A 19,004-nucleotide genomic window follows, 5' to 3' on the forward strand; every position below is an offset into this window, starting at 1 on the left:
GTATTCAAAAAAAATTTCTACAATCCACATCATCTCCCTTTCTCCATCATGGACCTAAGTGGAAATGAACAGTCCAGAAGGACTCTGGGGTCATATGCTAACCCCACTACTACTGCATATGGGAGTAGTATCTATATACTCCCCATAAGAGCCAGCAGTTTTGAGCTAAACCCTCAGCTCATTATCATGGTGCAGCAAAATTGTCAGTACTCCGGTCTTCCACAGGAAGAACCTACTGAGTTTCTGGCACAATTCTTACAAATTGCTGACACAGTACGTGATAAGAAAGTAGATCAAGATGTCTACAAATTATTACTGTTTCCATTTGCTGTAAAAGATCAAGCTAAAAGGTGGTTAAATAACCAGCCCACAGCAAGCATAAGAACATGGAAACAGTTATCAGACATATTCCTGAATCAATATTTCCCTCCAAAAAGGATAACACAGCTAAGGTTGGACATCCAAGGCTTTAAACAAGAGGATAATGAATCTCTTTACAATGCCTGGGAGAGGTACAAAGGGATGCTAAGGAAATTTCTTTCTGAAATGTTTTCAGAGTGGGTGCAGTTAGACATCTACTACGGGCTTACAAAAAAGGCCAAGATATCTCTAGACCACTCAGCTGGTGGATCTATACACATGAGAAAGACAATTGAAGAGGCTCAAGAACTTATTGATACAGTTGCCAGAAATCAGCATCTGTACTTAAGTAGTGAGTCCTCCCTGAAAGAAGAGGCTAAAGCAGTATCCCATGAACTTAGTCCCCAAGAACAAGTTGTTGAACTCAATCAGCAATTACTCATCATAACAAAATAGTTAGCAGAATTTAAAGAGATGCTCCAAGACACTAAAAATGCTAACAAGAATATGAAAGCACAATTGAATTAGACAAGAAAGCAGCTATCTAAACAGATAACAGAGGAATGCCAAGCTGTTCAATTAAGGAGTGGGAAGACATTGAATGTATCAACTCAAGGCAGCAGAAAACCAAGAAAGGAACAACTGACAGATGATAACCAAACCACTGCCCAAAATACCTCTAAGGACAGTAAGAGCCCAGAGAGGAATGATTCTGGCGTTCAAACGCCAGAAAAGGGTGGACAGTTGGCGTTAAACGCCCAAGGGATGGCCAGTTCTAGCGTCCAAATGCTAGAAAAGGGTGGCAATCTGGCGTTAAACGCCCAGGCAGCATTCAATTCTTGCGTTCAAACACCAATAAGGGATCAGACACCTGCAAGTGCTGATAACAACCCCCTTAAGCAGGCTTCTCTAACCACTTCTGTAGGAAATAAACCTACAGCAACTAAGGTGGAAGAATATAAAGCCAAGATGCCTTATCGTCAGAAACTCCACCAAGCGGAACAGGATAAACAATTTGCCCGCTTTGCAGACTATCTCAGGACTCTTGAAATAAAGATTTCGTTTGCAGAGGCACTTGAGCAAATACCCTCCTATGCTAAGTTCATGAAAGAGATCTTAAGTCATAAGAAGGATTGGAGAGAAACTAAAAAAGTTTTCCTCACAGAAGAATACAGTGCAGTCATTCTGAAAAGCGTACCAGAGAAGCTTAAAGATCCCGAAAGCTTTATGATACCATGCACATTAGGGGGTGCTTGTACCAAGACAGCTCTATGTGATCTTGGGGCAAGTATCAACCTAATACCTGCATCCACTATCAAAAAGCTTGGTTTGACTGATGAAGTTAAACCAACCCGGATATGCCTCTAACTTGCTGATGGCTCCATTAAGATCCCATCAGGCGTAATTGAGGACACGATTGTCAAGGTTGGGCTGTTTGCCTTTCCTACTGACTTTGTAGTGCTGGAAATGGAGGAGCACAAGAGTACAGCTCTCATTCTAGGAAGACCTTTCCTAGCAACTGGATGAACCCTCATTGACGTCCAAAGAGGGGAGATAACCCTGAGAGTCAATGACGATGAGTTCAAGTTAAATGCTGTTAAAGCTATGCAACATCCAGACACACCAAAAGACTGGATGAGCGCTGATATTATTGACTCCCTGGTGGAAAAAGTCAATATGACTGAGAGTCTCGAATCAGAGCTAGAGGACATTTTTAAAGATGTTCAGCCTGATCTGGAGGAATCAAAGAAAACAGAAGAACCTCTGAAAACTCCTCAGGAAGAGAAGCCTCCTAAACCTGAGCTCAAGCCACTACTACCACCCCTGAAATATGCATTTCTGGGAGAAGATGACACTTTTCCAGTAATCATAAGCTCTACTTTAGAGCCACAGGAAGAGAAAGCACTAATTCAGGTGCTAAGGACACACAAGATATCTCTTGGGTGGTCCATTAGTGATCTTAAGGGCATTAGCCTAGCTAGATGCATGCACAAGATCCTATTGAAGGATAATGCTAAGCCAGTGGTTCAACCATAGAGGCGGCTGAATCCAGCCATGAAGGAGGTGGTGCAGAAAGAGGTCACTAAGTTACTAGAAGCTTGGATTATTTATCCTATTTCGGATAGCCCCTAGGTGAGCCTTGTCCAAATTGTCCCCAAAAAGTGAGGCATGACAGTGGTTCATAATGAAAAGAATGAACTGGTTCCTACAAGAACAGTTACAGGGTGGCGTATGTGTATTGACTAGAGAAGGCTTAATACAACCACTAGGAAGGATTATTTTCCTTTACCATTCATAGACCAAATGCTAGAGAGACTAGCAGGCCATGAATACTACTGCTTTTCGGATGGCTATTCAGGCTACAACCAAATTGCAGTAGACCCTCAAGACCAAGAGAAAACAACATTCACATGTCCATCTGGGGTGTTTGCTTACAGAAGAATGCCATTTGGCCTGTGCAATGCACCTGTAACCTTTCAGAGGTGCATGCTCTCTATTTTCTCTAATATGGTAGAAAAATTTCTGGAAGTCTTCATGGATGACTTCTCAGTATTTGGAGACTCATTCAGCTCCTGTCTTGACCATCTAGCACTTGTTCTGAAAAGGTGCCAAGAGACTAACATGGTTTTAAACTGGGAAAAATGTCACTTTATGGTGACTGAAGGAATTGTCCTTGGGCACAAAATTTCAAACAAGGGAATAGAGGTGGATCAAGCTAAGGTAGAGGTAATTGAAAAATTACAACCACCTGCCAATATTAAGGCAATCAGAAGCTTTTTGGGGAATGCAGGATTTTATAGGAGGTTTATAAAGGATTTTTCAAAAATTGCAAAACCTCTGAGCAATCTGCTCGATGCTGACACGCCATTTATCTTTGACACAGAGTGTCTGTAGGCGTTTGAGACTCTGAAAGCCAAGCTGGTCACAGCACCAGTCATTTCTGCAGTAGACTAGACATTACCATTCGAACTAATGTGTGATGCCAGTGACCACGCCATTGGTGCAGTATTGGGACAAAGGCATAACAAGCTTCTGCACGTCATTTATTATGCTAGCCGTGTTTTAAATGACACGCAGAAGAATTACACAACCACAGAAAAGGAGTTACTTGTAGTAATTTATGCCGTTGACAAGTTCAGATCCTATTTAGTGGGATTTAAAGTGATTGTGTACACTAACCATGCTGATCTAAAATATCTCCTCACAAAGCAGGATTCAAAACCCATACTCATCAGATAGGTATTACTTCTGCAAGAGTTTGATATAGAAATAAGAGACAGAAAAGGGACAGAGAACCAGGTAGCAGATCACCTGTCCCGGATAGAACCAGTAGCAGGGGCATCCCTCCTTCCTACTGAGATCTCTGAAACCTTTCTGGATGAGAAACTCTTTGCCATTTAGGAATTACCATGGTTTACAGACATTGCAAACTATAAAGCTGTGAGATTCATACCCAAAGAGTACAGTAAGCAACAAATGAAAAAATTGATTTCTGGTGTAAAGTACTACTTGTGGGATGAACCATATCTCTTTAAGAGGTGTGCAGACGGAATAATCCGTAGATGTGTGCCTAGAGAAGAGGCACAGAAGATGCTATGGCATTGCCATAGATCACAGTATGAAGGACATTTTGGAAGTGAGCGAACAGCCACCAAGGTTCTCCAATGTGGCTTCTACTGGCCTACCCTCTATAGAAACTCCCAAGAGTTTGTACGTAACTGTGACAGTTGCTAGAGAGCTAGTAACCTGCCTCACAGTTATGCCACGCCTCAGCAAGGGATCTTAGAGATTGAGTTGTTTGATGTATGGGGTATTGACTTTATGGGGCCTTTCCCACCATCATACTCAAACACTTATATTCTGGTGGCAGTAGACTATGTATCTAAATGGGTAGAGGCAATTGCAACACCCACTAATGATACTAAGATAGTGATGAAGTTCCTCCAGAAGCATATCTTCAGCAGGTTTGGTGTCCATAGGATACTGATCAATGATGGAGGCACTCATTTCTGTAATAAACAGCTTGACTCTGCTTTGGTCCGATATGGAATTAACCATAAAGTGGCAACTCCATATCATCCACAGATAAATGGGCAGGCTGAAGTCTCAAATAGAGAACTAAAACAAATCCTGGAATGGACTGTAAGTACCCGTGGAAGGGATTGGGCAAGAAGTCTGGATGATGCTCTGTGGGCATACAGAACCGCATTCAAGACTCCTATAGGGACCTCTCAATACCAGCTTGTGTATAGAAAAGCCTGTCATCTGCCAGTGGGACTGGAATACAAGGCCTACTAGGCAACCAGGTTCCTCAACCTTGATGCTAAGGTAGCTGGAGAGAAGAGATTACTCCAGTTGAATGAGCTAGAGGAATTCAGACTCAGTGCTTTCGAAAATGCTAAAATCTATAAGGAGAAAGCAAAAAGATGGCATGACAAAAGGTTGTCATCTAGAGTCTTTGAGCCAGGACAGAAGGTCCTACTGTTTAACTCTAGGCTCAGATTATTCCCTGGGAAATTGAAATCCTGGTGGAAGGGACCATATGTGATTACAAGTGTGTCACCATATGGGTATGTAGAGCTTCAGGATATTGACTCTGACAAAAAGTTCATTGTTAATGGATAGAGAGTCAAATATTATCTTGAAGGCAATGTTGAGCAAGAGTGCTCAAAACTGAGACTAAATTAAAAGCTCAGTAAAAGTCCAGCTAAAGACAGTAAAGAAGCGCTTATTGGGAGGCAACCCAATCTTATTTATCTATGTTAATTACTCTTTCATTTCATTTTCCATTGTTAGTATATGTTTTCTTTAGGTTGATGATCATGTGGAGTCATAAAAACAGCTGCAGAATTAAGGCAAAATCAAAAACATCATCAAAAACACCACACCCTGGAGGACAGGCTTACTGGAGTTTAACCGCCAGTAAGGATAGCAGAATGGGCATTTAACGCCCATGCAGGCAGCATTCTGGGTGTTAAATGCCAGAATGGGTAGCATTCTGGGTGTTTAACGCCAGAAATGGCAGCATTCTGGGTGTTTAGAAAAACACCCAGTAAATAAGGATTCCTGGCGTTTAACGCCAGCCAGGGTATCTAGCTGGGCGTTAAACGCCCAAAATGGTAGACAAGTGGGTGTTAAACGCCAGAACAGATAGCATTCTGGGCGTTTAACGCCAGGATGACACAAGGGAGGTAATTTTGTTTCCAATTTGATTTTTTTCAATTTTTCATGTTTTAATTCATAATGTTTTGCATCAAACATATTTTAAACGTTCATCTTTCAATTTCTATTTTCAGAAATTAATAATCTTTCCAATTCTTTTTAATTCTTTTTTTTCAATTCTTTTCACATCCTTCCAAAATGTTTTCAAAACTTACCTATCCTTTCAAATTCTTTTCAACTTTTTTTAATTTTTCTTGCATACAATAATAAGTTTTCAAAATTAATTGCATCATTCTTCTTCTACTCCCTTCTATCCACTTTTGCTCAAGGACGAGCAAACCTTTTAAGTTTGGTGTGGAAAAGCTCAGCTTTTTGCTTTCCATAACCACTAATGGCACCTAAGGGCAAAGAAACCTCTAGGAAGAGGAGCAACAAAGGCAAGAAAGAGACATAGAGGAGCTCAATCAATCCATAAGATCTTCAAGAGGAAGAACTAGCCGCCATCACTAAGGAGGACCCGTTCTTTAATCTCCTTGTTCTTATTTTTCTGTTTTTCAATTTCTATGCTTCATGTTTTATCTATGTTTATGTCTTTATTACATGATCATTAGTGTCTAGTGTCTATGTCTTAAAGCTATGAATGTCCTATGAATCCTTCACCTTTCTTAAATGAAAAATGTTTTTAATTGCAAAAGAACAAGAAGTACATGGATTTCGAAATTTATCTTGAGATTAGTTTAATTATTTTGATGTGGTAGCAATACTTTTTGTTTTCTGAATGAATGATTGAACAGTGCATATTTTTGATAGTGGAGTTTATGAATGTTAAAATTGTTGGCTCTTGAAAGAATAATGAAAAAGGAGACATGTTATTGATAATCTGAAAAATCATAAAATTGATTCTTGAAGCAAGAAAAAGCAGTGAAAAAAAAACACAAAATATGGCGAAAAATAAAAGAAAAAGAAAGAAAAAGAAAAATCAAGCAGAAAAAGCCAGTAACCCTTTAAACTAAAAGACAAGGGTAAAAAGGATCCAAGGCTTTGAGCATTAATGGATAGGAGAGCCCAAAGGAATAAAATCCTGACCTAAGCAGCTAAACCAAGTTGTCCCTAACCATGTGCTTGTGGCGTGAAGGTGTCAAGCGAAAAGCTTGAGACTGAGCGGTTAAAGTCGTGGTCCAAAGCAAAAAGAGTGTGCTTAAGAGCTCTGGGCACCTCTAACTGGGGACTCTAGCAAAGCTGAGTCACAATCTGAAAAGTTTCACCCAGTTATGTGTCTGTGGCATTTATGTATCCGGTGGTAATATTGGAAAACAAAATGCTTAGGGTCACGGCCAAGACTCATAAATTAGCTGTGTTCAAGAATCAACATACTGATCTAGGAGAATCAATAACACTATCTAAATTCTAAGTTCCTATGGATGCCAATCATTCTGAACTTCACAGGATAAAGTGAGATGCCAAAACTGTTCAGAAGCAAAAAGCAACTAGTCCCGCTCATCTAATTAAAACTAATCTTCATTGATGTTTTTGGAATTTATTGTATACTCTTCTTTTTATCCTATTTTTTTTAGTTGCTTGGGGACAAGCAACAATTTATGTTTGGTGTTGTGATGAGCGAATAATTTATACCCTTTTTTGCATTGTTTTTAGGTAGTTTTTAGTATATTTTAGTTACTTTTTATTATATTTTTATTAGTTTTTATTCAAAAATCACATTTCTGGGCTTTACTATGAGTTTGTGTATTTTTATGTAATTTCAGGTATTTTCTGGCTGAAATTGAGGGACCTGAGCAAAAATCTGATTCAGAAGCTGAGAAAGGGCTGCAGATGTTGTTGGATTCTGACCCTCCAGCACTAGAAATAGATTTTCTGGAGCTAAGGAAGCCCAATTGGGGCGCTTTCAATTGCGTTCGAAAGTAGACATCTTGGGCTTTCCAGCAATATATAATAGTCCATACTTTGCCTGAGATTTGATGGCCCAAACTGGCGTTAAAATCCAGCTAAAAACTTTCTAGCGTTAAACGCCCATTTTGGCACCCAGGGTGGCGTTTAACTCCAATATGAGGCATATCCACGTGGAAGCTTGAAATCTCAGCCCAAACACTCACCAAGTAGGCCCCAGAAGTGGAATTTTGCACTATCTACACCTAGTTATTCATTTTCTGTAACCCTAAGTTACTAGTTTAGTATAAAAACTACTTTTAGAGATTCATTTAGCACCTCATGACATTTTACACTTCTATTGTATCTTCTATAGCATGAGCCTCTAAACCCCATAGATGGGGGTGAGGAGCTCTGCTATGTTTTAATGGATTAATGTAATTACTACTATTTTTTATTCAATCACGCTTGATTCTATTCTTAGATACTCATTCGTACTTCAATATAGAGAATATGATGATCCGTGACACTCATCATTATCCTCAACCAATGAACGCATGCCTAACAACCACTCCTATTCTATTTAAGCTCAACGTAGTCATTGGGCGATAGCTTGAGTGCGTATCTCTTGGGTTTCTAATCTACGGACCGAGTCCGGAGGTTAGAACCTTTGTGGTATAGGCTAGAACCAATTGGCAGCATTCCTGGGATCCGGAAAGTCTAAACCTTGTCTGTGGTATTTCGAGTAGGATCTGGGAAGGGATGACTGTGACGAGCTTCAAACCTGCGAATGTTGGGCGCAGTGACAGTGTGCAAAAGGACAAGGGTCCTATTCCGATGCTAGTGGGAACCGACAGATGATTAGCCGTGCGGTAGCTGTACATGGTATTTTTCATCCTAGACGAGCAATCCGATAGTTGATTAGCCGTGCAGAGATCGTACCTGGTATTTTTCATCCGAGAGGATCATACAGCTTGCCACTGAATGAAGCCATGCGTGTTTGGAGAAGAAGACAGTAGGAAAGCAGAGATTCAGATGACAGAGCATCTCCAGAACCTCAACATGTTCCTCATTACTGAATCACAAGTACTATTTAATTTATGTTATTTATTTTTCATAAATACCATCACTCTTATCATTAATCTCTGATGAGACGCAGAAGCTGGTGAATTAAAAATTATTAAAATGGTTACGTTGCAAGTATAGTTCTTAACTCACTGAAAATCTGCCTATCAATTTAGAAGTATGTCACAGAGAGTTTGAGTTAAAAATTACTGGGAGTTTTAAGTCCCAGGTCGTCTCCCAACGAGTTACAGAAAAGTGTGGTATCTTATTAATCAGATGTTCAAAGAAGTTGAGTTAAGTAAATTGGAATTTAAATTGAGGAAATTTAATTAACATGAGTAAAAGCCTTGACCGGGAGTTGATTGGTTGGAATTTCTACTAGTGATGGAGTGATTGTAAGATTAATTTATAATTAATGGTTGTTCTGTTTGGTTATCCTTTACTAGGTAAGGGAAAGTCAAACAAGTTGGAATGCCAGATCTGTTCACAAGTTGCAACCCACTTAGTTCAAAGGGATTGGCGTTGGTGACAGGATAGCAATCCAACATTTAACGCAATTACAAATTTTTCCTTCAATCCTTCTAACTCAAGAGTTCCTTTTAATCAACTCCCCATCAAGTAAAGAAACTACTCACGCATTGTAAATAATAAATCCATAGCACATGAAAGGGAATTAAAAGAAGACATGATTATTGGAATTGAAATTGAATTAAAAAGAAATAATCCTTGCATTAATTAATCATAAAAGTATTCAAATAACAAAATTGAACAAAACAAAGAACATGGAAGAATGAAACCAAGTTAAGAAAACGAACTAGAATGACGAAATCTTGATGATGAAATAACTCTTCTCAATGTTCCAATGCTAAGATCAATTGAAAATTAAAAATTCTAAAACCTAGAGAGAAAAACCTAAGAGAGTAAAACTAGATCTAAAACTGTCTCTGAATGAATGTGTTGTTTGTTTCTGTATATTCTTTGACTCTAGTCTGCTGTTCCGGGCCGAGAACTAGGTCGAAATAGGATCCAAAATCGCCCCCAGTGAATTCTGTAGATTATGCAGATCGCACATGTCACACGATCGCGTCATCCATGCGGACGCGTCACTTGCGCTTTTCCTCGCCACGCGTTCGCGTCGTCTACGCTACCGCGTCGCTTGGGCTTTCCAATCCGCGCGGCCGCGTGAGCCATGCGACCGCGTCACTGCAATTTGCTCTCCTTCGCGCGGTCGCGTGAGCCACGCGACCGCGTCACTTCTCGCTGGTTATCTCCTCAAATTCTTGTGTTTCTTCCATTTTTGCTAGCTTCCTTCCCAATCTCCAACTCATTCATGCCCTATAAAATCTGAAACACTTAACACACAGATCACGGCATCGAATGGAATAAAGAAGAATTAAAATTAAATAATTAAAGTCTCTAGGAAGCAGTTTTCAAACATGTAATAAATTCCGGAAAGAAATCTAATATGCATGCTAATTTAATGAATAAGTGGGTAAGGATCATGATAAAACCACATAATTAAACACAATATAAACCATAAAATAGTGGTTTATCAACCTCCCCACACTTAAACATTAGCATGTCCTCATGCTTAATTGAAGGAGATAAGGAAATAAGTATGAACATGTAGAAACTCATGAAATGCAATGCAAACCTATATATATATATATAAACAAATGCAACTATATAGTTCTTGCCCACTTGATCAAAAGGAAATAAGCTCTTCAAAACAATTACAAATCAAATTCCACTAATTCTATCATTATACAATAAAATGGATAAAAGTGCAAGAAGATAGCTCATGAAAGCAGGGAACATGAAAATTCAAGTATTGAACCCTCACTGATAATGTATGTACGCTCTAATCTCTAGTGTATAGGGTGATCACTCTATCCTTCTCTAATCATGCTTTCTAACTTTTGTTCTTCTCCTAACCAATCAACAACAGTTAATATACCAATGCAAACATCATGAGGTCTTTTCAAGGTTGTAATGGGGCTGAGGTAAAGGTAAGGATGTATATATATATATAAGGCTAAGTGAGCTAACAAAGTAAATCTTTGATTAGTCTAAGATCTCACCTAACATATACATACTTTATACAAGTTTAAAATCATACCTAGCTACCCATAATTCCCATTTTTGTATGATTCCCATACTCATGTACCAAATTTTTCTTTTTAATTTATCACATGTGCATTGATTAACATTAACATTGGGGTAATTTTTGTCCCCTTATTTATTTTATATATATATAAATTTTTTATTTTTATTTTTATTTTTATTTTTTTTTAATTCATAAAAGCAAACATAACGTATCAATGCACATAGATTCTTCATTATTTTCTAATTTGGTTTTTCTTTTCATGAGTAGGTTCCCAAATTCCCAATATTCAAATAAATTAAATACATTCCCTTATTACCCAATGTTCCCACATTTTAGTTGATACACAATTTCTATCTTAAGCTAACCAAAGATTCACTTGGGATTTTTAATTTGTTTTTCTGCTTAAGGCTAGTAATGTGGTTATAGAACAAGAGGGGATTAAAAACTCAATGGGCTAACAAAGGTGATGTAAAAGGTAGGCTTATTTGGGATAAGTGAGTTAATAACAAATAATGGCCTCAATCATGTGCAAGCATGTGAATATAATAAATATTGGACATATAAGATAAAACAAAATATAGATTACAATCATAGAGAAGTAAACACACAAGAATGAAATAATTATGGTTAAATAATGTAACCATACATAAAGGCTCAAATCTTTCACAGGTTGTGTGTTCTTTAATTCAAATATCATGTTCCAAATACAACTCAAGCAAATTTATCATAAAAAATTTTTGAAAAATTAGTGAAATTTTGTTCCAAAGATAGATTTTTAAAAGAAACTTATTGTCTTTTCAATCAAGTAGAACATGCATGCAACTATCCTAACCTACGCAATTTATTTTATTCTATAAAGGAAAGAAAATCTAACTAAAATATCCTAATTATTGGTGCTAGCGAAGAGAAATTACCTCCAGAAGTCAGGTACTAACCGACCTCCCCACACTTAAGGCTTTGCACCGTCCTCGGTGCCATCTGTCAGGAACAGGGGTGGGCTGGTAGCAGTATCTCCATCATCGGGACCGTCATGACTCCCTGTGCTAGTAAAGGAAGTGGAATCCGGGGTATCTGAGTCTCTGAAGTGTCCCTTGAGTAGCTCCTTGAGGTGTTTGAATCGGCGCTCGTTACGGCGCTCTCTCATCTTTGCTTTCTGTTCTTGCCGATCCAGCTGTTCGATTATTTGTTGGAGCAAATTCTTAGTTGTAGATGCTTGTTGTAACACCCTAATTAGCCTAAGCCTTACCTCGCGTCGTAAAGCCAAGGTCAATCAGAGATTACGACATTTCTAAACTCATACATAATATATATATATATATATATATATATATATATATATGTATATATATATAGAAAGAATAGTATAATCTAGAAGCCCGATGAAAGATATAGCTCAAAAACAGAATTTCGAAGCACAAACGTACTAACGGAGCTACTAGCTTAAGGCATAAGAAACAGAGAATATATAACAAAAGATAAGTATATAATATCATAGGGAACTAGTCACGACTCGTGGAGTTTAAGCCGGCTAGCCATATACTGATATACAAAACCATACAGTGAAAACAGCTTATACAAGTTTTGTTCTCTCAAATACATGCCTCTAGGCAAAACAAAATACAAAAGGAGAGATGTATAAACAAAATAAACCAAAAAGAACTCCAAAATGATCCAAGATTCTCCGCTCCTGTCACCAACCAAAGCAACTCACCGAGGTGGGTTGCGACCTGCATCTGAAAAACACAACAACAATATGGTATGAGAACCGGCGGTTCTCAGTATGGTAACAGTTCCCAGTGATATAGGATATAAGACCCTGGGACGCCAAAGGCAATCCTAAGCTTCATATCAATCACAAGATTCAACTTAAAGCATTCTAAAATATTTAAGCATAATATACCAACTTGACTTAAATAAACCAGGTTATCTATCTTAAGGGATTTCTATTCTAACCAAACACCGCTGTCCCACAGCCTTCACCAACCGATCCTCCATGCGATCCCATCGCCACTGCCTTCCGAACCTCCTCAATCCCAGCAGAAAACACAGATAATGTTCAAAGCAAGTAAAGCACAAGTAGTAGCATATATGGCAAATAATTTAGATAGCATGTAAGCATGTTATTCAATTAGACAAACCATTACAAGTAGACAAAGCATACAAGCAGATAGGAAATGCATATGATGAATGCGTGCCCTACTGGCTGTGATATCACATTGTCGATTCAACTGCCAACCCGACACATCTCCATGGAGACGTCGCCCTTCGGATTTCTCATATGGGAACCCCCGAGATATAATGACCGGATCACTGTCCAGGTATCGGCGCCTGCTCGCCCTATAGATCCGAAGGGATGCGAGCGGGATATTCTTGCACAGACCTCACATCTCAACGTAAGCGGAATTAACCACCGTCCTTACGCCGCTGCCGCTACCTCGACAGGCGGGATTAGCCACCGTCCCTGCCAGGTGCATGGCGTCTCAGAATATCATGTAAAAATATTATTTCAATGGTTTTCAAAAGTATTTTCAGCATACATAGATCCATCATTTCAATCCGAGTCCCCGACTCATCTCAACCACTGTCCCTTTATAACTCAGTTTCCAAATACTAAAAGTCTATCATTTCTCATCTCATATACCAATCATCCTTCACCTAACGTCAAACCATTCTCAGCAAGCCAGAAACCTAGGCCTCCGTTTTCTAATTTACCTTAAAATCATGTACTAGAGCCCTTAATTTATATCCCATGTTCTAATACTCAAAACTAGGCCCAAACGTCTTAAAATGCTGTTATAGAAGCTTACAACCTTGTTGAAAAGGCAAAATAGTTGAAAACAAATAAATTTTTGAGAAACAGGACGTGTGCACCCGCACATATCAGAAGTAATGAAATTCTGCAACTTTGGAAAATTTCAGATTTTTAACACCAACTTTGAATGATCATAACCTCCTCTACCAAATTCCAATTTTTTTACAAACTTTATATCGATTCGAACAGTTTTCAATAAGCTTTAATGCTAAACTAATTTCAATAGATTTTGAAAACCAAGGCATAAGTTATGATTAGACAAAATACACCAAAAGTCAACTTTTACCAAGACTCACAAGAATCTCAATTTAGCAACTTTCATAACCCAATCCAACCAAAACCACATCAATTCTATCACATATTAGAATTTACCATTTTCCATATCCAATTTACCACTCCACCATATATAATCATCAATTCTCACTATCAAATACATAATAATACCCTTACTAACCATCATCATTATTAATTTCAACATCAAACTCCAACATCATACTATCAACATCAATATAACCATTTATCAACAATCCCAACACTCACCTTCAATTACCTAAAATATCAATATTTATCATCCATTATCAACCACATCAACAAACCCTCATCAACAACAATAAATCATACATCCCTCATCAACCTGTATAATCATTAAATTCCAACAACATCATTATTCATCATCAATCATTAAATACCAACAACCTCATCAACAATACTAATCATCAATACTCATTAACACCAACAATTCTCCATAATCATCCTTAATCACAATATTCCAAGGATACCAACAATTAACATCAATTTCACTACAAGAAAAATACCCATTCAGCCACACTTTTTTTAAGTTACATTTGAAAAGCGTAGCCTATTCATAGAATAGGCTACGCTTTTCTCAGTGTTGCCTATTTTTTAGAGAAAAAGAAACACAATTCTTGCATCATTTAAAAAGTGTAGCCTTAGGTATTATAGAAATCACTTATAAAGTGTAGCCGTATGTTAATATCTATGGGTTCACTTTTATATTAAAGAGAGCACTTTTTAAGAGTAGCCTATTTATTAAATTTTGGGTGCGCTTCAAAAGTGTTGCCTAATGTATCTAAGTCAAATGCCCAATAACACTTAGTAAATTTTTTGAATTTTCCCCAAAAGATACACGCGCACGCACTTAGCCAAATCAAAAAACATAACCCTTAGCCACTGAAAACATAACACTCGATCATCACTACCCTTAGCTTTTCCCTTCTTCGCGCCACTCATCACCCCCAAATCAGAGAAAGGGATCGCCATCACCAGTTACCACTCACCACTCACCATCTCCACCAGTCACTCATATTCGTCACTCACCACTCACCACACCGTCACTCGTCTTCATCGTCGCTTCTGTTCGCTGCGCTCTCACATTAGGTAAAATTTTTCCCCCTCTTCGTATCCTCCATTCAGCCTCACTCACGCACTCTCATCCTCCCTCAACTCACACACACGAAAGAGAAGAAATCAAAAAAGGGGAGCACAGGAAGAAGAAGAAGAGAAGAAGAGAGGAGAGGGGAAGGAAAGAAAGAAATGACGACGCCGCCTAGGGCTCCACCGCTATCGAGCGCCAGTGAAAGAGAGCTCGAGAAAGAGAGAAAACGCGATGGAGGAGAGAAGAAAGGGGTGCTCGGTCGCTGCTGAAACTCCACCGCCATTGCTAGGGCTTGTTGCCTTCGCTGTTCTGCCACCGTCGGGCTGCTGTTCCGCCGCCAAGGAGCTCGAAGGGAGTACCCCGTGTCACCAGGTAACCATTCTCTGTTCTGTATTCTCACTTTCTCACTCATTCTCTAACTCACTCTCACTTTTCAGTTCGAAGGTGCGTATGATTTTGATAGTGATGATGAACTGCAATGGCTAAATGAGATAGAGATGGTATGTATTAATTTTCAATTGATTATGTGAATTTTTGGGGGTTTGGGGGTCTAATTTTAGGTTTTCTAATCTTCTAATTAGTTGTTGTTGTTCTTATATTGTTCCATGTTTTTACTATCATAATTTTGGTGTCAAGCAAAGGATAGATTAAATGGACTTTTTATCTTATTTTCACAAATAATAAAGGGGTCTACTCTGCTCTCTAATTGATCTCACTACTATAGTTGATTGGTGTCATTTCAGGCCACAAGCAGAACTAGATCGCTAATTTGGAAGCTTCACAAATTAGGGAGAGAGCAGTTGACAAGATTAATAATGTTATTGGAACGTATGAATCAATTGTTTGTACCTTATATTTCTTCAGGGTTTTATTGTTTGTTCATTTCTCTTAGTATATAGCTTCAATCTATTGTGCTTTATTGATTATAATCCTTTTTTCTTTTAATTTATGCAGTTCCCATTTCTTCCAGATACAACGATTTGATGCTCAGAATATTTTCAGAATGTGAATCTTCTTTGTCCTTTTCATTGGAGGAGCTGCTACTGCTACTGCTACCTCTCACTCTCACTGTTCTACTTCTTATGTTGTGTCCTTCTCCTTCTGTAACTGTAATAGTACTTATTGGAGGAAACATAACAAGAATGAGAAGAAGACATAGCAAGGTTGAGGGTGGGAAAGAACACTGAAGAAAACACCATTGCTATTTTGGTATTATGAACTTATGATCAGTACCAATATTTTTCTCTTTTTAGTATTGTTAGCTTCTCTGGGTATGATTTTCTTAATGCAAATTCTGAATCTCTTAATGCACATTGCTTAGGTTTTTCAATGCGTATATATTTTGGTTTTGCCAAATTCAGAAAAGTTTCTAAGTGACATTCTAAATTATTGGTAATGTCCTAATTGTTGGTAATGTAAAAACATTTCTGTTGTTTCCTTGATAGTCTTACTTCATGCATACATCAGTAGATGAACATAGTTCATGAGGTCCTACAAAATATAAGTACATTTTGCACCTGTTGAAGTATTTACCATATTTTATATTTTATGAGCATTCAAATGTATCAGACAATTACTGTGGCAATAAATTTTGTATTTTTTTTTATGGTTTTTGATTTGCCGTCTCTAATTTCTGCTCAGGTCAATGCTTCTGATGTCATTATATTGGAGGGAATTCTTGTATTCCATGATCAAGATGTCCAGGATTTAATGAACATGAAGATCTTTGTTGACACAGGTTTGTTTGTTATGTCCCATCGCATGTCATGTATTTTTATAAAATACTGGGAATTTATTGGGAAAAATTTCCATCTCTATCTCTAACGTCCTCTTGTTTTGAATCGCATTTATGCAAGTGCTTTTAAAAAATAAATTGAAATGGAAACTTTTCCTATTAGATTGGCTGCCAGCTTAGGTTTGAATATCATTATGCATTATACAAAATCTATTATTCTTACACTGTATGAAAGCTTTCCCTACTTATTCCTTATTAACTCTAGTTTTATCTTTAACTTTCAATTGTTTGCAGATGTTGATGTGAGACTAGCTCGTAGGATTATACGTGACACAGTGGAGTAAGGGACATAAACTCTGTTCTTAAACAGGTATTGCCAACAATATTCTCAGTAACCACAGTTTAATTGCACCTAGGCTAATAATGAGTATGAATTCTTGTATATATTTTTTAATAAGTTTGAAGCATGAGATTTGGATTAATAAGTTATATGCTAGACTATGTCAGTTGATATGTATGAAGAGTAGTTTGATCTAAGAGGGGAAGCTGAGTAAGGTATAGAATTAATGGGATATGCATGTATTAATGTGAAATAGGCTAAAGGAATTAGTGAAATGATATGGTTGTATTAGCTGTAATGCTGTGAGAATTTATTGAGATTAGTTGGACAAGCCTATGGATGTTAGGATATCCTTGTTTTCAAATAAAATGTGAACAATCACTTCTAAGATTTATATCTTACTGCCTACAATGCTGATTTTGCAGTACGCAAAGTTTGTTAAGCCTGCCTTTGATGATTTTGTTTTACTGTCAAAGAAGTATGCTGATGTGATCGTTCCTCAGGGAGGTGATAATCATGTTGTTGCCGTAACTGTGCCTTTCTTTCTTTGATTTTCACATATGAATAGTATGTTAATATTGTTTAGCTTTAAAGATTGAAACTCTGAGCGATTCCTAATTTTATTTGTATCACTGCTGTAGGCCATGCAATTTTGATATTTCGGAAACTGGTGCATTCTCCCAAAATCCTGCACTTGTTCTTGCCCCAGTTGTCCCAAGGTACGCCCTTGTTACTGTTGTACAAAGTTTTTTTGGAGAAGTGCTTTCTGCTATTTCTGTTGTTAGTATTTCAAATTATATTATATTACTTGCTCAATTTGCAATTCTGATATAGTTAGAGTATAAATAATTATGATTGCTAAAATTTAGTGCTCATTTATTTTAATGTCTTTGTCAAGTTTGTCAATGTTGCTGGTTAGTATCTGTCTTTTGCTTCACTCCTTATCATGCTTTCAAATTAAGGAATTAATTTGCATAGGCTTCAATTTTATTTTCTCTATTTTCAGTTTCTATTTGGCGCAAAAGTGCATGGTGTTGCTCTGTATTTGTACAATTTTTGCTTTTTACAATTGATTTTACACTGCCAAGTACCTAGAATTTATGACTTTGATTTAAGAACCCTTGTGGTTTGGTACAAAATGGCGCATTTCTTTATGCTAAGTGCCTTTTTATTGTTTTCAGATAAATAGCAATGAGTATATTTGGTGGAAGACTAATGCTAGAGAGACAAAGGAAGAACTAATTAATAGAAGGCCTAAGTTCCTGGACTAGTATATTTCTATTCACGAAAACAATTATATAAAGAGCAGTGTATTATAGATGTGCTAAGGGATAACTCTATTTTGTAGAAGCTAATTTAATTTTACTTATCTTCTTTTTATTTTAATAAGAGATGTATGAATATTCAAAATTATGATCATTCTAATACTTTTGTTTCATTATAAATATATTTATTTAATGATAATTTTTATTATTTGAAGAATATTTATATAGTATTATAGTGTACTTATTTTTATTTTATAATATTTGACTAATTTAATTTAAAATGCAAGACTATATATAATCATATTACTAAATATTAGGTTATAGAAAAAAACTATTAGAATATATATATATATATATGCATGCAGAAAATTAAAAAAAAAATAATGAGGGACCTAAGGCTACACTTATATAGAGTAGCTATGGTATACAATGTGGCTACGCTTTACAAGTGATGCAGTAGCGTTGAAAAGCGTAGCCTATTCTGGTAAAAATGAAAGTTGAAAAGCGTAGCCTTTGGTCCTGGACAGCATCACTTGAAAAGCGTACCCTATTTCCAAACGGCAAAAGTGTAGCCCTTGGTGCAGAAAAGCGTAGCCTTTGAGAATAGGCAACGGCCGAATAGGAATCACCCCAAAAAGCGTAGCCGTAGCCCAAAAAGCGTAGCCGTAGCCTAAGGCATCATTTTTTTTCACTTTTGGCTACACTTTTCAAGTGTACCTGAATGGGTATTTTTCTTGTAGTGTTTACACATAATCATTCATACACCAACAACATTCAATCCTATCTTAGGGTCAACTAGCCTAAGTGCCTATGAATATTATATACTACATAGAGGAAACCGAAACCATACCTTGGCCGATTTCCTTTATGCACCCAA

General features: G+C 37.3%; 1 protein-coding gene across 1 annotated transcript; it reads left to right on the forward strand.

Annotated features, from left to right (window-relative positions):
- Positions 1 to 15,018: 15,018 nt before the first annotated feature.
- On the forward strand, positions 15,019 to 17,413 carry LOC148564114 (uncharacterized). Its single transcript, XM_088487005.1, has 7 exons — positions 15,019 to 15,159; positions 15,225 to 15,287; positions 15,531 to 15,615; positions 15,742 to 15,896; positions 16,429 to 16,525; positions 16,817 to 16,824; positions 17,288 to 17,413. Exons 1-7 carry the CDS (start codon positions 15,019 to 15,021, stop codon positions 17,411 to 17,413), a joined length of 675 nt encoding a protein of 224 aa, XP_088343131.1.
- Positions 17,414 to 19,004: the final 1,591 nt, after the last annotated feature.

Source organism: Arachis ipaensis, chromosome B5, assembly GCF_059453495.1.
Source record: "Arachis ipaensis isolate K30076 ecotype BB chromosome B5, ASM5945349v1, whole genome shotgun sequence".
Lineage (NCBI taxonomy): Eukaryota > Viridiplantae > Streptophyta > Magnoliopsida > Fabales > Fabaceae > Arachis > Arachis ipaensis.